Source organism: Podarcis melisellensis, assembly GCF_964234715.1.
Source record: "Podarcis melisellensis genome assembly, chromosome: 16".
NCBI classification, from domain to species: domain Eukaryota; kingdom Metazoa; phylum Chordata; class Lepidosauria; order Squamata; family Lacertidae; genus Podarcis; species Podarcis melisellensis.
Window position 1 is genome coordinate 9165969 of NC_138533.1, and position 21915 is coordinate 9187883.

The 21915-nt window shown below is 47.0% G+C and overlaps 1 protein-coding gene and 1 long non-coding RNA gene across 2 annotated transcripts in view; one reads left to right on the top strand and one right to left on the bottom strand.

Annotated features, from left to right (window-relative positions):
- Window positions 1–21915, top strand: part of LOC309358758 — a 141686-nt gene that overhangs the window by 36030 nt on the left and 83741 nt on the right. The window lies entirely within an intron of this gene.
- KCNN3 (potassium calcium-activated channel subfamily N member 3) overlaps window positions 1–21915 on the bottom strand; it is a 96347-nt gene that overhangs the window by 27154 nt on the left and 47278 nt on the right. Inside the window, exon 4 of the mRNA XM_081891486.1 lies at window positions 4674–4815. Coding sequence (XP_081747612.1) covers window positions 4674–4815 — 142 coding nt within the window. The remainder of the gene's footprint in view (window positions 1–4673; window positions 4816–21915) is intronic.

The following is a 21915-nucleotide window of genomic DNA, read 5'->3' on the forward strand; positions in this document are numbered from 1 at the left end:
AACTGCATTCTCAAGAAAGAAAGAAAGAAAGAAAGAAAGAAAGAAAGAAAGAAAGAAAGAAAGAAAGAAAGAAAGAAAGAGGGAGGGAGGGAGGGACCCTCTGGTTCAGTGAGATGGCCCAGCAATTGCCCCTCTCAGGAATGCAAGAAGTCCCCTTGTGCTGCAACCAGAGACATCTAGCTCAGTATTTATGGTGTCGTTCTTCATCTTGGGTCTCGGGATGTTGAGAACGCAAAAGCACAGCTGAATCAGGGCGATGGCCCGCCTAATCTAGCATCCCGTTCTCAGGGCGGCCAACCAGGAAACCCGCAAGCGTGCAGGATCCAAGCACACATTGCTGGACCGCAATCTCCATCACCCATGATCCCTGGGATAAGCTGGCTGGGGACAATGGGAGTTGTAGTCCAGCAGCACCTGGGGGACCCAAAGCTGATGGACACTTGGTCTACACAGCACCACTGGGCTCCAACTGTTGGGTCCATAGAATCCTAGGAGAATTGGAAGGGATCCAACCCCCTGCGAGATCTCTCAGGGTGAGAGGTGGGAGAAGAGAGGGATGCTCCCAGGTGAGAGCTGGGGGTATGCACCTTTTTCTGTATGGGGCAAAGTTTAAGAAGTATTTGTGAGAGGGGATCTTGCATTCTTCTGTCTCTTCGGTTTCTTTTCATTTAATTGCTTCCTCTTATTTTTTTTATGTAGATTAGGTTGTCTTTATTGTACAGTGGACGCTCGGGTTGCGAATCCGTGCAGGAGGCACATTTGCAACCTGCAGCAGTGCGTCTGCGCGTGTGCAGATTGCGATTCGGAGCCTCTGCCCATGCGCAAAGCGCGATTTAGCGATTCTGCGCATGTGCGACTGCCGAAACCCAGAAGTAACCCATTCCGGTACTTCCGGGTTTTGATGCACCTGTAACCCAAAAAACCACAACTGGTAGCATCTGTAACCTGAGGTATGTGACTGTATTGTGAAAAGTGTTAGCAAAACACACACACTGTCTTTTATTCAAGTTGGCAACCCTACCATAGACCCTCACCAGCTTCTAGAAGTGAATGTGTCCCCCAGGCTGCAAATCTTTCTGCAGCTCTGCCAAAGTTCAAAAAGAAGCCAGGTTGAAGCCTGGAAACTTTAAAGAAGCTGGTGTGTGTGTGTGTGTGTGTGTGTGTGTGTGTGTGTGTGTGTGTGTCTGTCTTCCCAGAATCCATCCCAACACGCATCAAGAGGTCACACCAGGATTATTTGGGTGTCGCTGAATTAATGATTCTCCAGCTGCAATGGAGATGATCCTTGAAGGCTGCCGTGCCAGAGCGCTGATAAATCGTGTGGAAACCTCCCTAGTCTCAGATTAATGGTGGGTCTTTAAAAAAAAAAGAGTTCCCAAGAATAAGAAGAAAAGAGGTCAGGACAAAAGGAAAGGTTCTAGGCTGGCCAAGCCCTTCCAAATAAAGCACGTGGTATTTATTTATTGACGACTGATTGATGGCGAAGAATTGCCAAGGCACTGCTGCACATCCCAGAGAACTGACCTCTGGGGAGTCAGCGAAATGGTGTTCTTAAACACTGCACTGGCAGGCTTCTGAACAGTGAAATAAATAAACAGGAACGTTTTCTTGCAAAAGGAGGGGAAGGCTTATCCATTTGCACAAATCGTTTCCCTTGGTTTTGCTCATAAGAAGAGCCCGACTCCTGGATCAGGCCAATAGCCCATCCGGTCTAGCACATCCTGTTCTCACAGTGGCCACCCACATGCCCCAAAGGCCAAGCTGGACCCTAAGAGCAACAGCAATTCTCCCCACTTCCGATCCACAACAATGCGGCTCCAACAGTGGAAGCAGAAAATAGCCATAGTGGCTGGTAGCCACTGATAATCTTTTCCTCCATGAATTGTGTCTAATCCTCTCCTGAAGCTACCTAAGCTGGTGGCCTTCAATACACCTTGTGGGAGGGAGTTCCACAGAGTAACCATGTGCAGCGTGGAGAAGTGCCTTCTTTTAATCTGTCCCAAATCTTCCAACAATTAAGCTATATCAGATGGCTCCAAGTATCATGAAAGAGAGAAGCTTCTCTCTGTGAATTTTTCTCCATGCCGTGCTTACGTTTAGATACCTCTAGCATATCGCCTCTCATTCCCCCTTTCCTCTAAACCCAAAAGCCCCAAACATTGTAAGATTTTGGTTGGCCTTTTCCAAACCTTTTCCAGCAAAGGAAAAAGGTTTTCAAGCAACTGCTAGGAAATCTTTATTCAGCTGCCTTTTATGAGCTATAGGCTGCAATCCACTGATCTGGAGTAAGACCCGCCAAACTCCATGGGGTTTAGGCTAATTTACACCATTCATTTTGGGACGCGGGTGGCGCTGTGGGTTAAACCACAGAGCCTAGGACTTGCCGATCAGAAGGTCGGCGGTTCGAATCCCCGCGACGGGGTGAGCTCCCGTTGCTTGGTCCCTGCTCCTGCCAACCTAGCAGTTCAAAAGCATGCCAGTGCAAGTAGATAAATAGGTACCGCTCTGGTGGGAAGGTAAACGGCGTTTCCATGCACTGTTCTGGTTTGCCTGAAGCAGCTTATTCATGCTGGCCACATGACCTGGAAGCTGTACGCCGGCTCCCTTGGCCAATAAAGCGAGATGAGCACCGCAACCTCAGAGTCGGCCACGACTGGACCTAATGGTCAGGGGTCCCCTTACCTTTGCCTGTACACCATTCATTTAACACCTCATGATACCACTTTAAACAACCACAGTTTCCCCCAAATAACTTTGGGAGCTGTAGTTTGTTAAAGGAGCTGAGAGTTATTTGGAGAGCCCTGTTTCCTCTGCGGAGCTACAGTTCTCTTGAGTGGTTTAATAATCAAACCTTCTTTACAGGTCACTCTGGAAGCTGTAGCTCTATGTGGGGGGCACTGGGGTCTTCTCTCAGCACCCTTAACAAGCAACTGCTCCCAGAATCCTTTGGGGGAAGCCACATAACACTGCGCTTTAAATGTTTGGTATGAGCTGATCCTCAGTTCTTGGTAGACACCTATAAGAATGCTATTCAAAGCAGGCAATTCAAGAGCTTCTTCTCCACCATGAGGCCTAGAAGCATGGTTTTTAAATTAAAGCCATGCCTCTCAGGGAGCTGGACATTGCCGCATAGCCTGTGCTCCTTTCCTAAACCCTGAATGCGCACAAGTTTTGGACCGTGGCTCGTTGACTCATAAAGCTCTGGGATTCTCACCAGGCTGTGGATCCGGCTTCCGAGAAATAAATCTGGCAATGGAATATCTCCACCCAGTTGCAAACCTTCAGCAACATTCGGAAGGGGAGAGGAAACAGGACCTGCCGCCTCTGTATATTTCCCCTGGGTGGAGTAGGGCAGCCCAATCCAGCTCATTAATTAAAAGAGAGATAAACAAACAAGATATGGTGCTGTGTGTGTAAGTAGCTTGGATTAATGGAGTGGGCTGGGGGTGGGCAGGCGAGAACGCTCTACAGCTGGCTCCGGAAGACATCTGGGACAAATCTGGAGAGGTTGGAACCATGGCAGAAAGTGTTCAGGAAGAGGCTTGCTGGATGGGACAAGCAAAGACCCTTCCAGCAGTCCAATATCCTGTTTCCCACAATCTTGGGCCAGATCCTCTTGAGAAATCACACCCCGCAGGGTGTGGGGGCAACAGCCCTTCCTGTGCTTTATCCTCTACAGCTGGTAGCAGCTGGGTATTTAGAGGCAGGTTGCCGCTGGACATGGAGGTTCCATTCCTAACCAGCAGAGGTTACCAAAGAGGCTCCGCCGGTTCAGGCGAGAACAGCCATCTTCATTCAGCATCCCACAGCAGCAAGCAGGGGAGGCTGCTGCCAGGCAGACCCCACTTGCCTGCATTTATTAATTATTGTTATTAATTAAATATGTACACCGCACAACGCCCGCAGGTCTTAGGGCGGTTCACCGCATAAAATCACAACCGGAAAACACAAGTTAGATAATAAAACTAGAAACAAGAACAATGCAATAATGCCCCCTCTCCAATGCATTATTATTCTTATTAAAGGTAAAGGGACCCCTGACCATTAGGTCCAGTTGTGGCCGACTCTGGGGTTGCAGTGCTCATCTCGCTTTATTGGCCAAGGGAGCCGGCGGACAGCTCATGACTAAGCTCCTTCTGGCAAACCAGAACAGCGCACGGAAACGCCGTTTACCTCCCCGCTGGAGTGGTACCTATTTAACTACTTGCACTTTGACATGCTTTCGAACTGCTAGGTTGGCAGGAGCAGGGACTGAGCAATGGGAATGCACCCTGTTGCGGGGATTCGAACCGCCAACCTTCTGATCGGCAAGTCCTAGGCTCTGTGGTTTAAGCCACAGCGCCACCCGCGTCCCTTTATTATTCTTATTATTAAAGCACTAGTCATGGCCTCCCCCAAAGAATTCTGGGAGCTGTAGTTTATTAAGGGAGCTGCGAGCTGTTAGGAGATGCCCTATTCCCCCCTACCAGAACTACAGTTCCCAGAGTTCCATGGGAAGAGGGGACCAACTGTTAAACCGCTCTAGGAACTGTAGCTCTCCGAGGGGAACAAAGGGCTGATGGGAGTTGGAGTCCAACAGCATCGGGAGGTTGCCAGCCCTGAAACAGCACTTCAGACGAGACGCAGAATGTTTAATCTTCCCCCAGGACTGCCCCCACGAGGTTGCCCCTTACCATAATGCCTGTGAGCAAGCAGACGCCTTTGCCGCAGTATGTGTGTGGCACCATGTCGCCGTAGCCGATGGACAGGAACGTGATGGAGATGAGCCACATGGCACCCAGGAAGTTGCTGGTAACGTCCTGCTGGTCATGGTACCTGCCGAGGAAATACAGGCACAGGTAAGGAACTTTTTTAAAAAATAAAATTTTCATTAAATTTTATGTTACACAGTTTAATATACTCATTTTAACACCCTGAAAATATTAAGGACTTCCCTTCTTCTCCTTCCATTGTTCGTTTGGCATATTGTTACGTACTGAAGTTCTCAGTTTTCACTCAGGTCCACATATGCAAATAAGGGATTGAAAGTGACATTCAGTGATTGGATAGTTACAGAAAATGGTTACTGTTGCGTTCTAGTGGAGCTCTATATAAGCAGGCTGGCTGAACCCTTCAGTTCAGTTCTGTTCTGGCCCGTGAATAAATAAGAGCTGTTTGAAGAATCGCTGTGTCGTCTGATATGTTCACCCACAACTTAACACATATCATAGATTCCTGCATATTTTTCAAAAACTAAACCATTCAGTATTCCATTATTGCACCCATCAAACCTTATTCACACTGTCAAGTTTATCTTAAAGCTGCCAACGTTTTCAGGTGTGCACAATTTCCCCCGAGATACTCAATAAACGTTTTCCAATCTTCTCTAAACCTATGTTCTTCTTGTTCTCTAATTCTGTATGTTAAATCTGCAAGCTGCGCATATTCCATCAGCTTAAGTTGCCATTCTTCTTTAGTTGGGACCTCGCTCATTTTCCATTTTTTGGGCTAACAAAACATGGGCTGCAGTAGTAGTTGTTGCGTTTAGCCGTTTAGTCGTGTCCGACTCTTTGTGACCCCGTGGACCAGAGCACACCAGGCACTCCTGTCTTCCACTGCCTCCCGCAGTTTGGTCAAACTCATGCTGGTAGTTTCGAGAACACTGTCCCACCATCTCGTCCTCTGTCGTCCCCTTCTCCTTGTGCCCTCCATCTTTCCCAAAATCAGGGTCTTTTCCAGGGAGTCCTCTCTTCTCATGAGGTGGCCAAAGTCTTGGAGCCTCAGCTCCATACATAAATAACCTTTTTCAGCCAAGGGCCACATTGCCTTTGGGGCAATCTTCTGGGGGCCATGAGGCAGCAGGGGGAGGGGCCAGCAGCAAAAGTGGGCGGAGCAAGAAATGCAAACTTTACCTTCCTACAGTACGCTGGTTTCTACACACAATTCTCGCAGGACTACATCCATGGAAGCAAGAGGCATTATATCAGATTTGAAAGAGGCAGAAACACTCAAGGAGTCAAAACAGGAACAGGGAAAGGTGTGGTCTAGGGAGAAGGGGTAGGGCCTACAGAGAGTCCCAGGGCCTAACAGAGAGGCTATCCTATTATTATTATTATTATTATTATTATTATTATTATTAACTTGTACCCTGCCCATCTGATTGGGTTGCCCCAGCCACTCTGGGCAGCTTCCAACAGAATATAACAGAACACAGCAAAACATCACAGACATTAAAATCTTCCAGATACAGGGCTGCCTTCAGGTGTCATATAATTGTTTATTGTGTGCAGAATCAATCTTTTATTCTCTGGAACAACCCGCCCGTTGAGGTTAGGCTGGCGCCTTCGCTTTAGTTTTCGGTGCCTGCAAAAAAAATATTTTTTGCTTAGGGAAGCCTGCCCAGCTGTGTAAAGCTGATGTGCATTTTTATATATTTTTATCCAATTTTAATTATAATGGGAGGTGGGGGGGGGGGGAAATAAGGCCAACCTGGATTGTAGCCAATGCTAGCTCTACTCAGAGTAAACCCATCAAAATGAACGAATCTAAGTTGACCATGTCTATTAACTTCCAATGTGTCTACTCTGAGTAGGACTAGCACTGAATGCAACCCTCAGCTTTTAGCTTCTGAGTTTCATTGGCAATTTTTATCTGTATTATTACATTTTATGTAAACCCGTTTAGAGGGGTTTTTTAAAATGAAATAAAATATGTCTGTGGTGAGAATGAGCAGGAATGGTGAGACAGTTTCAGACTAGTGCAGAGAGACCTCCAGGAGATGTAATCAACTCTTGCCATTGTGCAAAAAGTATCGCTGCATGTTAGACAGGGACCATAAAACATTTCAAACTGAAAAACGGGTACTGCGTTCTCAAAATATTCTCAAGGGGAAGCAGCCCAGGACTTTTTTATTTCCTAGAACGCCAACCAGACATCAAATGTACCATTCTGGGGCAGAAACGTGCAGCTGGAAAAGGACATTTCTGTGAATCAAAGAAACCCACGTCCTCAAAAATGCCCCTGCCGAGAATCTGGGAACTGCCTAAATGTTCTTGCGGTGCTGCATATATCCACTGTTCCCCACCCCAAATGAAAAACTTTGTGTCTGACTACACTAAAAGGGGGAGGGAGGGTGCTTACTTTCTGAAGAGTAGTGGGTTCGATCATTTTATTTTTAATTACAGTGGTACCTTGGTTCTCAAACTTAATCCGTTCCGGAAATCTGTTCCAAAACCAAAGCGTTCCAAAACCAAGGCGCGGTTTCCCATAGAAAGTAATGCAAAATGGATTAATCCGTTCCAGACTTTTATAAACCAACCCTAAAACAGCAATTTAATATGAATTTTACTAACAAGACCATTGATCCATAAAATGAAAGCAATAAACAATGTACTGCAGTCACACAATCAATCAATCAGTAGCTGTACTGGGTTCCACACAGCCACAAAAACAAAAAAGAGCCACACACAAAAAATGCAAAATAAATAGAGAAAAACAGACAGACCTCAGCGTAACACTCAAAACGGAAGAGTGTGGTACTCAAATCGGAAGGGTAACACTCAAAACGGAGCACGTTCAGCTTCCAAAAAAAGTTCGCAAACTGGAACACTTACTTCCGGGATTGCAGTGTTTGGGTTCCAGGTTGTTTGAGCACCAAGGTACCACTGTACATCTATATCCCAACTTTTATACCCCCCAAAGATACAGATTTAGATCAGGGTTTCCCAAACCTGGATCTCCCACTGTTTTTTTCAGACTACAATTCCCATCATCCCTGACCCCTGGCCTCACTAGCCAGGGATGGTGGGAGTTGTAGGCCAAAAACAGTTTATGAATCCCCTCCTATTTGGGAATCACCGGCTCAAGGCAATTTGCACATGGCTCCATGGATGAGTGGGGATTTAACACACGTCTCTTGGGTCCTGGGTCCAGCACTCTAACCGCTACACATCACTCTGATGTGCAGCCTCTCTTCTCTGGAACGGAACATACTCAAATCCCACAGTTTTTCCTTACAGGGTTTGTTCAAGAAAGTCAAGAAAGCCTTCCATGCTTTTGCGGTGCCTGTCAGGGCTGGTAGGGTAGAAGGCAAGGAGACCAGCAGCAGGGGGCACCAGAGCCAACTCCAGCTTTGTCCCCCATTCTCCTTCTTTTCCCATATATATACAGGAGAGAGAGAGAGAGAGACAGACAGACAGACAGACAGACAGAGACAGACATCCAAGGATATCATACACAATCTACAAAAAAGGTAAAACTAATAATAATAACAACCTTAAATAATTATACCGTTAAATATTGATTTAAACTTGTACTTATACGTGCTCTTTTTTCTACTTTATAACTAAATAAAAATAAACCAAAGTAGAATCCAAGAAACTATGTCAAGATAGACTTCCATCATTTCCCGATGTACTTTACATTTACAACATTGAATGTACTTATACAGTGGTACTTTCAGGTTACAGACGCTTCAGGTTACATATGCTTCAGGTTACAGACTCCGCTAGCCCAGAAATAGTACCTCGGGTTAAGAACTTTGCTTCGGGATGAGAACATAAATTGCGCAACAGCAGCAGGAGGCCCCATTAGCTAAAGTGATGCCTTAGGTTAAGAATGGTTTCGGGTTAAGAACGGACCTCCGGAACGAATTAAGTACGTAACCAGAGGTACTACTGTACTTATTACCTTACACTTAATATATTTTCTAATACTTTCTTATAACATATCGTACCTTTTTTCCTTATTTATTAATGTTTAATTTACACAAGGGTAAGTGCAACACAGCAACTAAGGAGGTCACAGTGCAACCCATTGGTTTTAAGTATAAAACCGTGGCCGGTGTTGGTGGAGAGTTTGAGGCAGCGCCTGTTTGCCCTAGCCGACTGGCCTCCACTGGCTGGAAGTGTCTGAGCGGGAAAGAAGTGAGAGGGAGCTCAGCTGAAGACAGGCTTCAGATTCTGACAGGTGATGATGACCTGTGAGGGCCAACCCAGGCGCCGGGCTGCCAATGCCGCCAACACTCTTTAACGCTCGTGCATCACATTTGCACAGGCACACTTGGACAGGCAGCTGAGAAGCCGGCTTTGCCTTGCAGCGGGATTGAAACTAAGCCCCCAAAGAGGGGATTGGGCCCAAAGAGGATTGGGCAAACTCACGGAGGGGGAATAAGGCTCCCATCACCTCCTGGCAAATAGAAAGGGAAGAAATGGAGGCAGTGAGAGATTTTACTTTCTTGGGCTCCATGATCACTGCAGATGGTGACAGCAGCCACGAAATTAAAAGACGCCTGCTTCTTGGGAGAAGGGCAATGACAGGCCTAGACAGCATCTTGAGAAGTAGAGACATCACCTTGCCAACAAAGGTTCGTATAGTTAAAGCTCTGGTTTTCCCAGTAGTGATGTATGGAAGTGAGAGCTGGACCATAAAGAAGGCTGATCGCCGAAGAATTGATGCTTTTGAATTATGGCGCTGGAGGAGACTCTTGAGAGTCCCATGGACTGCAAGAAGATCAAACCTCTCCATACTGAAGGAAATCAGCCCCGAGTGCTCCCTGAAAGGACAGATCGTGAAGCTGAGGCTCCAAGACTTTGGCCACCTCATGAGAAGAGAAGACTCCCTGGAAAAGACCCTGAGGTTGGGAAAGATGGAGGGCACCAGGAGAAGGGGACGACAGAGGACGAGATGGTTGGACAGTGTTCTCGAAGCTACCAGCATGAGTTTGACCAAACTGCGGGAGGCAGTGGAAGACAGGAGTGCCTGGCGTGCTCTGGTCCATGGGGTCACGAAGAGTCAGAAACGACTAAACGACTAAACAACAAACCACCGTGGTTACGTTCTGCCTCCACAGTCAGAAGCAGCAATTTCCCCCCCCTGAATTATCAGCTGCTGGAAACGGCCGAGTTGGGAGAGGGCTCTTGTGCTTGGGGGGTCCTGCTTTGAAGGTTTCCTGCAGGCTTCTGGTTGGCCAAGGTGAGGATAGGATGCTGAACTGAATGGGCATTGGCCTGATCCATGTCCTTCTTATGTCCTTACATCCTCAACCAAGCTATTCCTTTTTTGGAGGGTGGGTTCCAATCATGGCCTGGAAAAGGCAGGGTGAGCAATCATATTCACAGAATCACAGAATCATAGAGTTGGAAGAGACCACAAGGGCCATCGAGTCCAACCCCCTGCCAAGCAGGAAACACCATCAGAGCACTCCTGACATATGGTTGTCAAGCCTCTGCTTAAAGAGCTCCAAAGAAGGAGACTCCACCACACTCCTTGGCAGCAAATTCCACTGTCAAACAGCTCTTACTGTCAGGAAGTTCTTCCTAATGTTTAGGTGGAATCTTCTTTCTTGTAGTTTGGATCCATTGCTCCGTGTCCGCTTCTCTGGAGCAGCAGAAAACAACCTTTTTCCCTCCTCTGTGTGACATCTATAGTCACATCTATAGTCGATGGGGAAAGTCTTGCACAACAAACCTGCTCTCCACCCCCCACCCCACCCCCCAAAAAAGAAATTGGACAAATTACAATAGGGAAAGTCATGGAGGGGAGGAGATTTAGTGAAAGGGCAAAAAGTCATAGGATTGTAGAGTTGGAAGGGACCCCGAGGGTCATCTAGTCCAACCCCCTGCAATGCAGGAATATTTCGCCCAAGGTGAAGTTCGAACCCACAACCCTGAGATTAAGAGTCTCGTGCTCTACTGACTGAGCTACCCCTTTATTTGATACAACATTGCCTGATCTCCTTGCAAACCAATCAGGACCGTAGGCTCATTTCTGTAGATGTTTTTGCGCCCCTCTCTATCCTTCATCTAGCCGTGATCGGAGTTCAAGGACAAATGCCAGCTTGGCAAAAACACAACAGGAGAGGGCAGAGCAAGGCCAGGGAGTGGGTGTGGCCTGGGGAGAGCCCCCAGGGCCAGGGAAGGGGGTTTGGAGGGCCAGAGTTTCCACACCCTTGGCAAAAACACTAAGGCTGCAACCCTGTTCACTCTTATTCCATTGGAAGATGCCAGAAAATTCTTTTTTTGGGGGGTGGGGGGACATAGTTGTACGCATACCCCTAAAATTTTTGTGACTTTTTCTACTTTTGTCCATTTACTGTATTCATTTTTCCCAAATTGAAGTATAAAATGGTGATTTTCTTGAGTCAAAATGAGAGTACACCTAAACTTTTTTTAGAAAAAAGAAAAAAGCACTGCCAAAAATCATTTGCATCCTGTTAACAATGCATGCAGGAGAAACAGTAGACTTTGTACTCTGATGCTCCAGGAGGCAGGATTAGAGAACCAACGGGTTAAAATTGCAACCAGGAAGGTTATTGGCTAGAAAGGCAATAGAAAGGAAAAAAAACGCTGGGGAGGTGGTCTCTGGAGAGAATTCCAAGGGCCAGACAGAAAGGTCTGGAGGGCCACATTCAGCCCAAATGCCTAAAGTCCCCCTCCTCCCCACTCTAATTCAACACACACACACACCCAGGAAATCATTACCTACCTGAAAGCACTTGAACCAGGCAGGAAAAGACAGGGTTAATAATAATAATAATAATAATAATAATAATAATAATAATAATAATATCCTGCCCTCCTCAGCCGAAGCTGGGCCCATCCCTATCAATACCCTGGTGCCACGGCCGGACAACAGCAACATAAAATCAAGTTGCCGGCCAGTTGACAACACTGGACATTCTCATCTTAAAGATGGGATTCGTCTTGCTTTTTGGGGAGGAGAGAGGGCCCAGCTGTCAGCAACGGGATCCCAAAGTACGTCTCCCTCCTCTTTCGCAGCCTCTCTACCAGATCGTTAAACAGGCAAAAGCCAGATGGGGTTATTTTGGCTTGGTTTCTGAGGGATCAGTTGGGTCCAAGTTTCTCAACCCATCACTCTCAGAATTATGGGGGTTTTGGCATGCAATTTTTTTCTTCTTCCCAAAGAAGGAGAAGGGGGGGAGAGGAAATCTAATTCCCAACATCTCCTGGATGTGAAGAGGCTCGTGAAGTATGGGAGCATAAAAGTGAAATATGATGTACGTACACAGAGACAAACGGGCCCATTCAATGTTCGCCTGAAACACTTGCCTTCCCCGAATTCTATTTTGCAGAAAGTGGAGGAAGTTTGGGCAGGGGCAATTCAACCAAAAGCTCAGACCCCCATCTACTAAGCTAAGGCTCAACCCAGGGAATTTGAAGGATTAAAGAACAATTGAAAATCTCTCAGTGTTTTTAGATTAAGTCTAGGACTTTGTCCAGGTTGAAGGGTGGGGATAGTTGGCTTTTTTTAAAAAAAATAATCTTCCATGTTACACAGAACTCTTAGAACACACAAGGTTTTAAGCTACACAGAGCTCTGCATCAGAATGAATACGGCTAATGCCTTTGACTAGGAGGTCAGGACTATTGCCCCAGCTTAAGGTGACTCATGTCAACAGCACTAAATTGTGAAACTCCCATCCTACAGAGCTGTGTTGAACATCTTTGTTGCAGAACATGCTGAAGACCTCTATGCACAGGTCTTTGGCAGTTTAGGGGTGGCTGGTTTGGCAATGGGGATTTGCCAGCTATCCTACAGGGAGGGAGGGAAAATTTGCCCATCCACTGACTTCAAAGTGATCCCTCCTGCAAATAAAACGTTAGCTGCCGATCAACTGCGCAGACAGGGACAAACTTGTCAAGAAAACGAGGTCCCATGTTAAAGGTCGGAGCTAAATAGGGAAGGGAACTGAAAGGTCAGAGACGATTTATGACAAGGCTCACGCAAAAAGGGGTGAGGAACGAGAGTCGGGTCCTGCCTCCCCTGTCAGAGTCAGCGTGCCTCTGAATTATCCGTTGCTGGGAATCGCAATCAGGGAGAGCTGCTTTTGCTCTCAGGTTCCCATTGCAGGCTCCCCAAGATACATCTGGCTAGACACTGTGAGAAGAGGCCGGAACAAATGGACCACTGGCCTGGTCCAGCAGGCCTCTAATTATATTCCTTGGAATAACAGATCACTGCAGATGGTGACAGCAGCCACGAAATTAAAAGATGCCTGCTTCTTGGGAGAAAAGCAATGACAAACCTAGACAGCATCTTAAAAAGTAGAGACATCACCTTGCCAACAAAGGTCCGTATAATAGTTCAAGCTCTGGTTTTCCCAGTAGTGATGTATGGAAGTGAGAGGTGGACCATAAAGAAGGCTGATCGCCAAAGAATTGATGCTTTTGAATTCTGGTGCTGGAGGAGACTCAAGAGAGTCCCATGGACTGCAAGAAGATCAAACCTCTCCATTCTGAAGGAAATAAGCAACAACAGCAATGCCAGCTGCTGAGGATCAGCACCAGGGAGAGAGCTGCCATTGCAGTCTGGTCCTGCTTCCGGCTGTCCTGGAAGAGGCATCTGCTTGACCTCTGGGAGAAGAGGCTGCTGGCCTAGATGGACCTTTAGTTTGATCCAGCATTCCAGAGAAGCAGCTCAGTCGTAAGAGTGTTTGCAGAAGAACCCAGGAAGGGTCCTGCCGGATCTGGCCAGTGGTCCATCTATTCCTGCATTCTGTCCTAACAGCAGCCAACCCAATGCAAGCAGAACCTGAGCGCAAGAGAGCTCTCCTCTCCTGAGCTTCCCAGCCATTGGCATTCAGAAGCACTACATTCAGAAGCATCACAGCGAATAGTCACCGGTAGCCTTATTCTCTATGGTAAGAAAAGCCCTGCGGGACAAGGCTAAATAGAGGGGTCTGTCGACCGCAGCTTCCTGACCCTGCAATAACTGACCAGATGCCCCAACAGGGAAGCCTGCACAACAGGACCTCCCCCTGCAACTGGTAATTCATACAAGAAGCGCCCTATGAAAATAACATTCTACACCTGGCAAAACATGGAAATCCAAGCACCCCAGCTCAAAGGGGTGGGAGTAGCAGTATTGTTAGTACTCTGTGCATGCTCAGGAGCTTGCTGTTTCTGTGCGGCTCGTTTTCAAGTCACAGCCCCGCCTGGCATCAGAAGTGCTCTCCCGGCTTAAAACCCAGCAAGCTTAACAGGAGTCCCTTCGGAAAGCAGCGCCGCTCCCCCCCCCCAAAAAAAAGCAATCCTCTGTGGCTGACAGACTCTGGCTAAGCGGAGGAAAGAAACTAGGACTCAGCAGGTGGCGCCCTTGAGTCAAATAAACTCCCTTTATCCATCTCAAATCAACCCACAGCCTCTGTAGAAGTAGAGAAGGAAGGATTCCTTGCCTCCCCATCTGAGAGAGGCGGGGGGGGGGGGGCATAATCCTACTCACAAGTAGACACAAGGGCCTCAGTTTGCTTGTTCATTTCAATGGGTCTAACTCAGAGGAGGGCTAGCGCAGGATGCAACCACCCTATTCTGATCCCACAAGGAAGCCATTCGTTTTCCAAAAGGGAGGCGTTGATGGTTTCAAGCGTGCTTGGAAATGCAGTTCCCAGGACCGCTAGCCGTCCACCCTAAACCAAGCACAGACACAAGGCGGTCCGGTGTGGCTGCTTAGCTGTGCGCTCTGCACATCCTCAAGAGGCGCTCGCGAATGCTAAGAGAAGTCTCAAGGATGTCTGCCAGCACGTCACTGAAACCGAGCTGGGAAATAGATCACAGATATAACTTCAGAGGCGGGTGTGGGTGGGTGTGGAGATTATAAAACTGTTGTGGCTGGCCCCGGCTACAATCTATTATTGTTTTATTTATATTCATTAAACTGCCCATTTTTGCCCCAGTCCTGACCGTCAGTGGCATGTAGCCCCCAGAATGTTGCCCAGATGGGAATGCAGGCCTCCCGCGCGATGGTACACTGGGCTATAGATATCGGAGTATAACAGGCATAGGCAAACTCCGGCCCTCCAGATGTTTGGGACTACAATTCCCATCAACCCTAGCTAACAGGGCCAGTGGTCAGGGATGATGGGAAATGTATCCCAAACATCTGGAGGGCTGGAGTTTGCCTATGCCTGGGGTAGAACATCGAAATCATAGCCTGAGAAAAGCTGTGGAACAAAACCATAAACTTTCCGGCCTGCTATTTGATAAAGGAAAGCATACAAAAAAGGCTCTATGGTTGGTATCTGACGCCCAGTCAATTGGTTAAAATGTACAAGAGAGGGTCCAAACTGTGTTGGAAATGTGAAGAGATTGAGGGATCTTTCATACATATCTAATGCTTATTTCCCCTAAATTGATTTTTGAATTTTGAATTTTATTGTTATTCATGTTTTTATACTGCATTTTATGCTGCTTTTATAATTAAGTGTTTTAAATTTGTTGTTAGCCGCCCTGAGCCCGGTTTTTGAACAGGGAAGGGTGGGGTATAAATAAAAATTTATTATTATTATACAAAGGTGTTGGCAAATATTATGCCACCAAATACTAAGAGATGGTCTATGGTGAGCTTTTTTTATTTAAAAAAAATGCATTTCCAAAGAATCCAGAAATCTTTCTATTAGCGATAACTGGTGATGAGCTCCCCTCGAGGGTACTCAATTTACCGTATTTTTCGCTCTATAAGACGCACCAGACCACAAGATACATCTAGTTTTTGGAGGAGGAAAACAAGAAAAAAAATATTCTGAATCTCAGAAGCCAGAACAGCAAGAGGGATCGCTGCGCAGTGAAAGCAGCAATCCCTCTTGCTGTTCTGTCTTCTGGGATATCTGCGCAGCCTGCAATCGCTCCATAAGACGCACACACATTTCCCCTTACTTTTCAGGAGGGAAAAAGTGAGTCTTATAGAGCAAAAAATACGGTAAGTGTTTTAAATTTGTTGTTAGCCGCCCTGAGCCCGGTTTTTGAACAGGGAAGGGCGGAGTATAAATAAAAATTTATTATTATTATACAAAGGTGGTGGCAAATATTATGCCGCCAAATACTGAGAGATGGTCTATGGTGAGCTTTTTTTATTTTTAAAAAAATGCACTTCCAAAGAAACCAGAAACCTTTCTATTAGCGAGAATTGGTGATGAGCTCCCCTCGAGGGTACTCAATTTATTTCTTTATGCAACAGCGGCGGCTGGAATAGTGCATGCTAAAAGTTGGAACGGAAAAGCAATATCAACAAACGGACAATGGCTGTATAAACTGACAGAAGACGCCGAGCTCACGGGCACGACAGCCAAAATAAGGAATCAGGATGGAAAACAAATGAAGGGCGAATGGGGGAAGTTTTGGGAAGTTGATGTTAAATCTCAACGACAAATAGGGGTAATCCTCTGAACAAGAAATACAAAGGAGGACTGGAAGGGAAAAAGTACGAATGCCTTGGAAGGCTATATGGAAAGAATATTTGACAGTAAAGTATGATCTGTAAATAGAAAAATGGAAAATGTGTTTTTAAAAAGGGGGGGTGGAATGCAGCTCTTGGGCTTTGGAAAAGGTCCCCCCCCCCCGCTGCTCTATATTAATAAGCAAATTCATTAAGGAAATCCAAAGGGGAAATATGAAGAGGATCTGACGAACGGATTATAAAAAACGCGTGAGGCAAACGGTGGAAGTCTTTTTTAAAAAAACAAACAAACACTTTTTAAGGTAGAGAAGGACAAGATGAAATTATACAATTGAATATAAATATAGGTGGGAAACGGCTATGTATAGTGAATACTTCTCTACTTTAAAAAAATTTCACCTATGATCCTTTTCTTTTACTTCTTTATTTTTTTCTTTGTTCTTTTCTTTTTTCTGATATCTTATCTTTCATTTCACTCCTTTATTGTGAATAGCATTTTATAGAGGTATAAAGAATTGTAAATATAAAAAGAGACAAAGTATTCTCTAATTTTTTTTCCTTGGCTATACGTATTTTCTTTTTCTTTTGTTGTCAATATGTATGTTTTCTAATTTGTACTTAATAAAAATTAGAAAATATTAATAAGCAAATTCATTCCGCCAGCTGTATCCTCATGTAGCCAAAACAGCACTAGATGCAAGAGAAACAGCAGCGGTTTGAGGGAAACCCCAAATTTTGCAATAGTACAAAAATGAAATTGGAAGGAATTCAACAAGGAGGGGAACCCCCACCCCACCCCCAAAAAAGCAAACCAATGAGGACTGAGCATGTCCAGCAGGCACAGAAGACTGATGGATTCATAGGGGAATGAGAAGAGAAAAAATGGCAGTGATACGTGGCTGGCACCCTGGGCAGGAACGTTTCCTGCTGCAACATTTTGTTGCAGCACCCACTGCCTTTCTACCCTTTATAAATTAGGGGCAGCCAGAAAACTGGCCAGGATCCAAGTCACTTTCCCCCCAGTACAGTGGTACCTTGGGTTACATACGCTTCAGGTTACAGACTCCGCTAACCCAGAAATAGTGCTTCAGGTTAAGAACTTTGCTTCAGGATGAGAACAGAAATAGTGCTCCGGCGGTGTGGGGGCAGCGGGAGGCCCCATTAGCTAAAGTGGTGCTTCAGGTTAAGAACAGTTTCAGGTTAAGAACAGACCTCCGGAATGAATTAAGTACTTAACCCGAGGTACCACTGTACACCCTATTCACAAGCCCCTTCCCTATAAAGATACCAGCCCTCAGGTTTTTGCACCAACAGCTGATTTTAAAGAGAATCGGAAGCTGCTTTTATACTGAGTAGAACTCCATACTGTCTACACTGACCAGCAGCAGCTCTCCAGAATTTCAGACGAAGGGCATTCCCAGCCCTACTTTGAGATTGCTGGACCTGCAACCAACCAACGCTCTACTGCTGACCTACAGTCGTGCACCACACTGCACGCTCAGCATAGCCCGCACTGACCGGCAGCAGCTCCCCGGGGTTGCAAGCAGGGTTTCCTAGCCCTACCAGGAGAGGCCATTGGGGATTGAAGATGGGATCTCCTGCAGGGCAAGCTCTGCTGCTAAGCCATGAGTGAGTGGGTGGGTGGGGCAATGAATGGGGGGGTGCATGCCTGGGGGGGCGCATAAGGAAATGTGGTGGCAGAGTGCTGGCCAGTGCCAGTCTCCTGCAGCAACTCAAAAGAGAGATTCCTTGAGCAGAAGAGGGTTTTAAAAACCGATTGACACATGCCTTCTTGTCCCCGCCACATCCCTGCTCATTCCCCATTTTCTAAATTAGAGCTACTCTGGCAGGTGGCTATTCCTGGCTCTCTTCCCTGGTTGCCAGGGAGTCCCGCCTGCACCCCATGTGCGTGCTATCTGCCCCCCCTCACAATTCTTCCCCGTGCAACTCCTGTACAAGGCTGTTTGTGAACACCAAGGCTCCATGTGTGTGCGAGAGAGAAAGTGAGAGTGTGTTTGTGCATCTCTCTAACTGCACATTTATTCCAAAAACATGGGGTGCCGGTTCCCAGCTCCGTATCTGCTGAATAATGCCATAGCACAGCGGAAGGGTATTTTTAGTAGAGGAAAAACCGCAGGCAGGAAGGGGGGGTGGCTAACTAAACCCTCTCCCTCCTCCCTCACCTGTTCTTCCAGTGGTTGTTAACTTAACCCCTTCCCTCACATTCAAGTGGTGGTTAACTTCACCCCATCCCTCATACACACCTCTCTGGGTAGTGGTTAACATAACCCTCCCCCCCCCCATTCTAGTGGTGATTATCTTAACCCCTTCCCCACCACCCCACCTGTTTTCTATGCCCTCCATCTCTCTATTTTACTTTTTTTTTAACACAGAACAACAGACATTGACAATCAAAACAGAGGCCTCCTCAACTGAGCCAGCCTTGCCCTGTTTCGCAGCGCTTAGCAGATTCGTTAATTTGGGGTACCACAGCCATGGAAGGAAACCCCCTCCCTCCCTCCTGCTCCCTCTTGCTGGGTGTGGGGAGGAAGAGGGGAGGACAACCAAGGAAACAAACAAGGCTCGGTGTCCACAGAGAGCAGATGATATCTGCACTTGGTATTGGCAGCCAAATTTCTGCTCTGTCCCTTTGGGAGTTTTTTATTTGGGGGGGGGGAGTCTGGTTGGAGGCCAGTTGTTGCTCTCATGTGAGCTGTTCCTGCTTTCGGTGAAAACATCTGGACCCTTGGCATGCGCATGCATATTCTCACGCACATGCACACTGTCTCACTGTCGGCCCCCGACAAACGGTTTCTCTAGACACTGCGTTTGGTGCATGTTCGAGTGGGTTCCTTTCCAAGGAAAAAGAGCAAGGCTTCTGCATGCTAGACTCCTAGAGCTAGGCTGTCCGCACACCCCTTTGCAAAGAGGAAGAGATGAGGGTCAAGTTAAACACCACTCCTCCCCTACCACTGAACAGATCGACCGCTTGCAAGCAGAGAAACAGAGGTGGAAAGGGGTGTCTGTGGTTAACTTGACCCTTTCCCTGCAGCTGCATCTCTGCCTGTGGCACAACATCTGCCTTGCGTGCAGAAGGTCCTTGCATGCAGAACAATCCCCAGCATTCTCACGTAGGGCTGGGAAGTGTCCTTGCCTGGAACCCTGGAGAGATGCTGCCAGTCAGTGTGGACAATACTGAGTTGGGTGGACTCAGTAGAAGGCAGATCCCTATGTTCCTCAGAACGGATGTAGCTCAGGGATGGAGCATCTGCTTCCTATCAAGTGTGGTCCTGATTAAAGATTGCTGTTTGTTCACCACCAGGAATGAAGCCTAAATGGGCGTCCTAACAACAACAACAAAAGCAGAGACATCACCTTGCCAACAAAGGTCCGTATAGTAAAAGCCATGGTTTCCCCAGTAGTGATGTATGGAAGTGAAAGCTGGACCATAAAGAAGGCTGATGGCCGAAGAATTGACGCTTTTGAATTATGGTGCTGGAGGAGACTCTTGAGAGTCCCATGGACTGCAAGAAGAACAAACCTATCCATTCTGAAGGAAATCAGCCCTGAGTGCTCACTGGAAGGACAGATTGCGAAGCTGAGGCTCCAATACTTTGGCCACCTCATGAGAAGAGAAGACTCCCTGGAAAAGACCCTGATGTTGGGAAAGATGGAGGGCACAAGGAGAAGGGGATGACAGAGGATGAGATGGTTGGACAGTGTTCTTGAAGCTACCAGCATGAGTTTGACCAAACTGGGGGAGGCAGTGGAAGACAGGAGTGCCTGGTGTGCTCTGGTCCATGGAGTCATGAAGAGGCGGACATGACTAAACAACTAAACAACAACAACAAGTGGCCATGAATTGCATCTGCAAAATGACTGTTGTGTTGACGTTGATGTTGACCCTTAAAGGGCTTCCTAAGAACCTATATCAGCTCTTCTGGATCAGGCCAATGGCCAATCTTGTCCCAGGATCCAGTTCTCCCAGTGGCCAACCAGTTGCCTCTTGGAAAGCCTGCAGGCAGGACCTGAGCACAACACACACACCACGTCTGCGATGCCCAGCATACCACTGCCTCTTACAGGGTAGGTAGACATTATCCACTGGGGAGCCAGCATGGTGTAGTGGTTACAGCATTGGACTAGAATCAAAGTTGAAAGGGACCCTAAGGATAATCTCATCCGACCCCCTGCAATGCAGGAATATGCAGCTGTCTCCTGCAGGGATCGAAGCTGCAACCTCGGCGTTATCAGCACCACGCTCAATCCAACTGAGCTATCCAACCTGACTAGGACCTGGGAGACCAGGGTTCAAACCTTCATCTCATCCACAAAAGTTCACTGGGCGCAACTTTAAGACAGTCCCTGTGTCCTCTCAGCCTAACCTACCTCAAAGGGTTGTCATGGAGATTAAATGAGAAGGGAGAGAGCCACGTAGGCCACCTCAAGCTCTTTGGAGAAAAAAGGCAGGGTACAGATTAGATAGATAGATAGATAGATACAGTAGATAGATGATAGATAGATAGATAGATAGATAGATAGATAGATAGATAGATAGATAGATAGATAGATAGATAGATAGATATAGATGATAGATAGATAGATAGATAGATAGATAGATAGATAGATAGATAGATAGATAGATGATAGATAGATAGATAGATAGATAGATAGATAGATAGATAGATGATAGATAGATATAGAAAGAATGTGGAGAATGTGGAGAATGAATCGTTTTTCTTCTTCTTCTTAAACGCACACACGTGGAATTAGGGTGGACCGGATTACTCAGTGTGGAAGGCGAAGGGGGAGTAAAAGAAGCTGGCAGCTAGAGTATTGTTGGCATCTGGCGTTCCGCAGGGCACCCGCTGGCATCCTGCCAACCTCCCCCACCTTGGCAAAGATCCGCCGCTCGCTGAGTCTTTCATTCTTCTCTCCCTTCTCCATCCACTTCCCAGGGAGCCTGGCTGCTAGGGAGCCTGGCAACAGGGGTATATTCCACCCTCTAAGCCGCTCCCATCGCTTGCCAGGCACTAATGAGGTCGTGGGCGTTTGGGGTGGGGGCAAGGCTTAGTCAGTCCTTTCCCTTAATTATTATTTTTGCAGGAATGCCCACCAGTGGTGACTCTTCCCTGGCACCCAGCCTCGCGAATGGTTCGGAGACTGGCATGCACAATCTCGCATCTTTGGGAGGTTTTTTTTGTCTTCTTCAACTGTGGGTTGACTTTTGCCCGTGGCAACAGGCCTTTTTTTTGGGTGGGCGGGTGAGGTTTTCTGGGGACAGGTGAAAAGAGCAGAAACGCGGTTGCCGCTTTAAACCGATCCCCTGTCAAAACGGGAACCGGGCTGATGGCTGAAGTCGCCTGTCTCGTGCTCCACTCGCCAGAGGCGTCTCCTGCCAATCGGAGGCAGCTGGTTCGCCCTGAGTCATCTGTCGCCGGGCAAAGCCATCTAGTGGACTAGATAGGCTTTTAGTTATTCTTAGGTTCTTCGGCCTGCAAGTGCTCTACCCATGAACGACAGCTCTTCCCTTCCGTGCCTTTATCACTTTGTGAGTGGCAAAAAAACCCCAGCAGAAATTATGCAAAGCAACGAACCAAAAGGAGTGCACAAATGTTGCCTTTTTGTAGTTTATTTAATGCTGGATGGCAGGGCTGCATGCTGGCACACACAGAACCATATGCAAATGAAGGATCGAAAGTGACGTTCAGTGATTGGATAGTTTTAGAAAGTTGCTACAGTAAC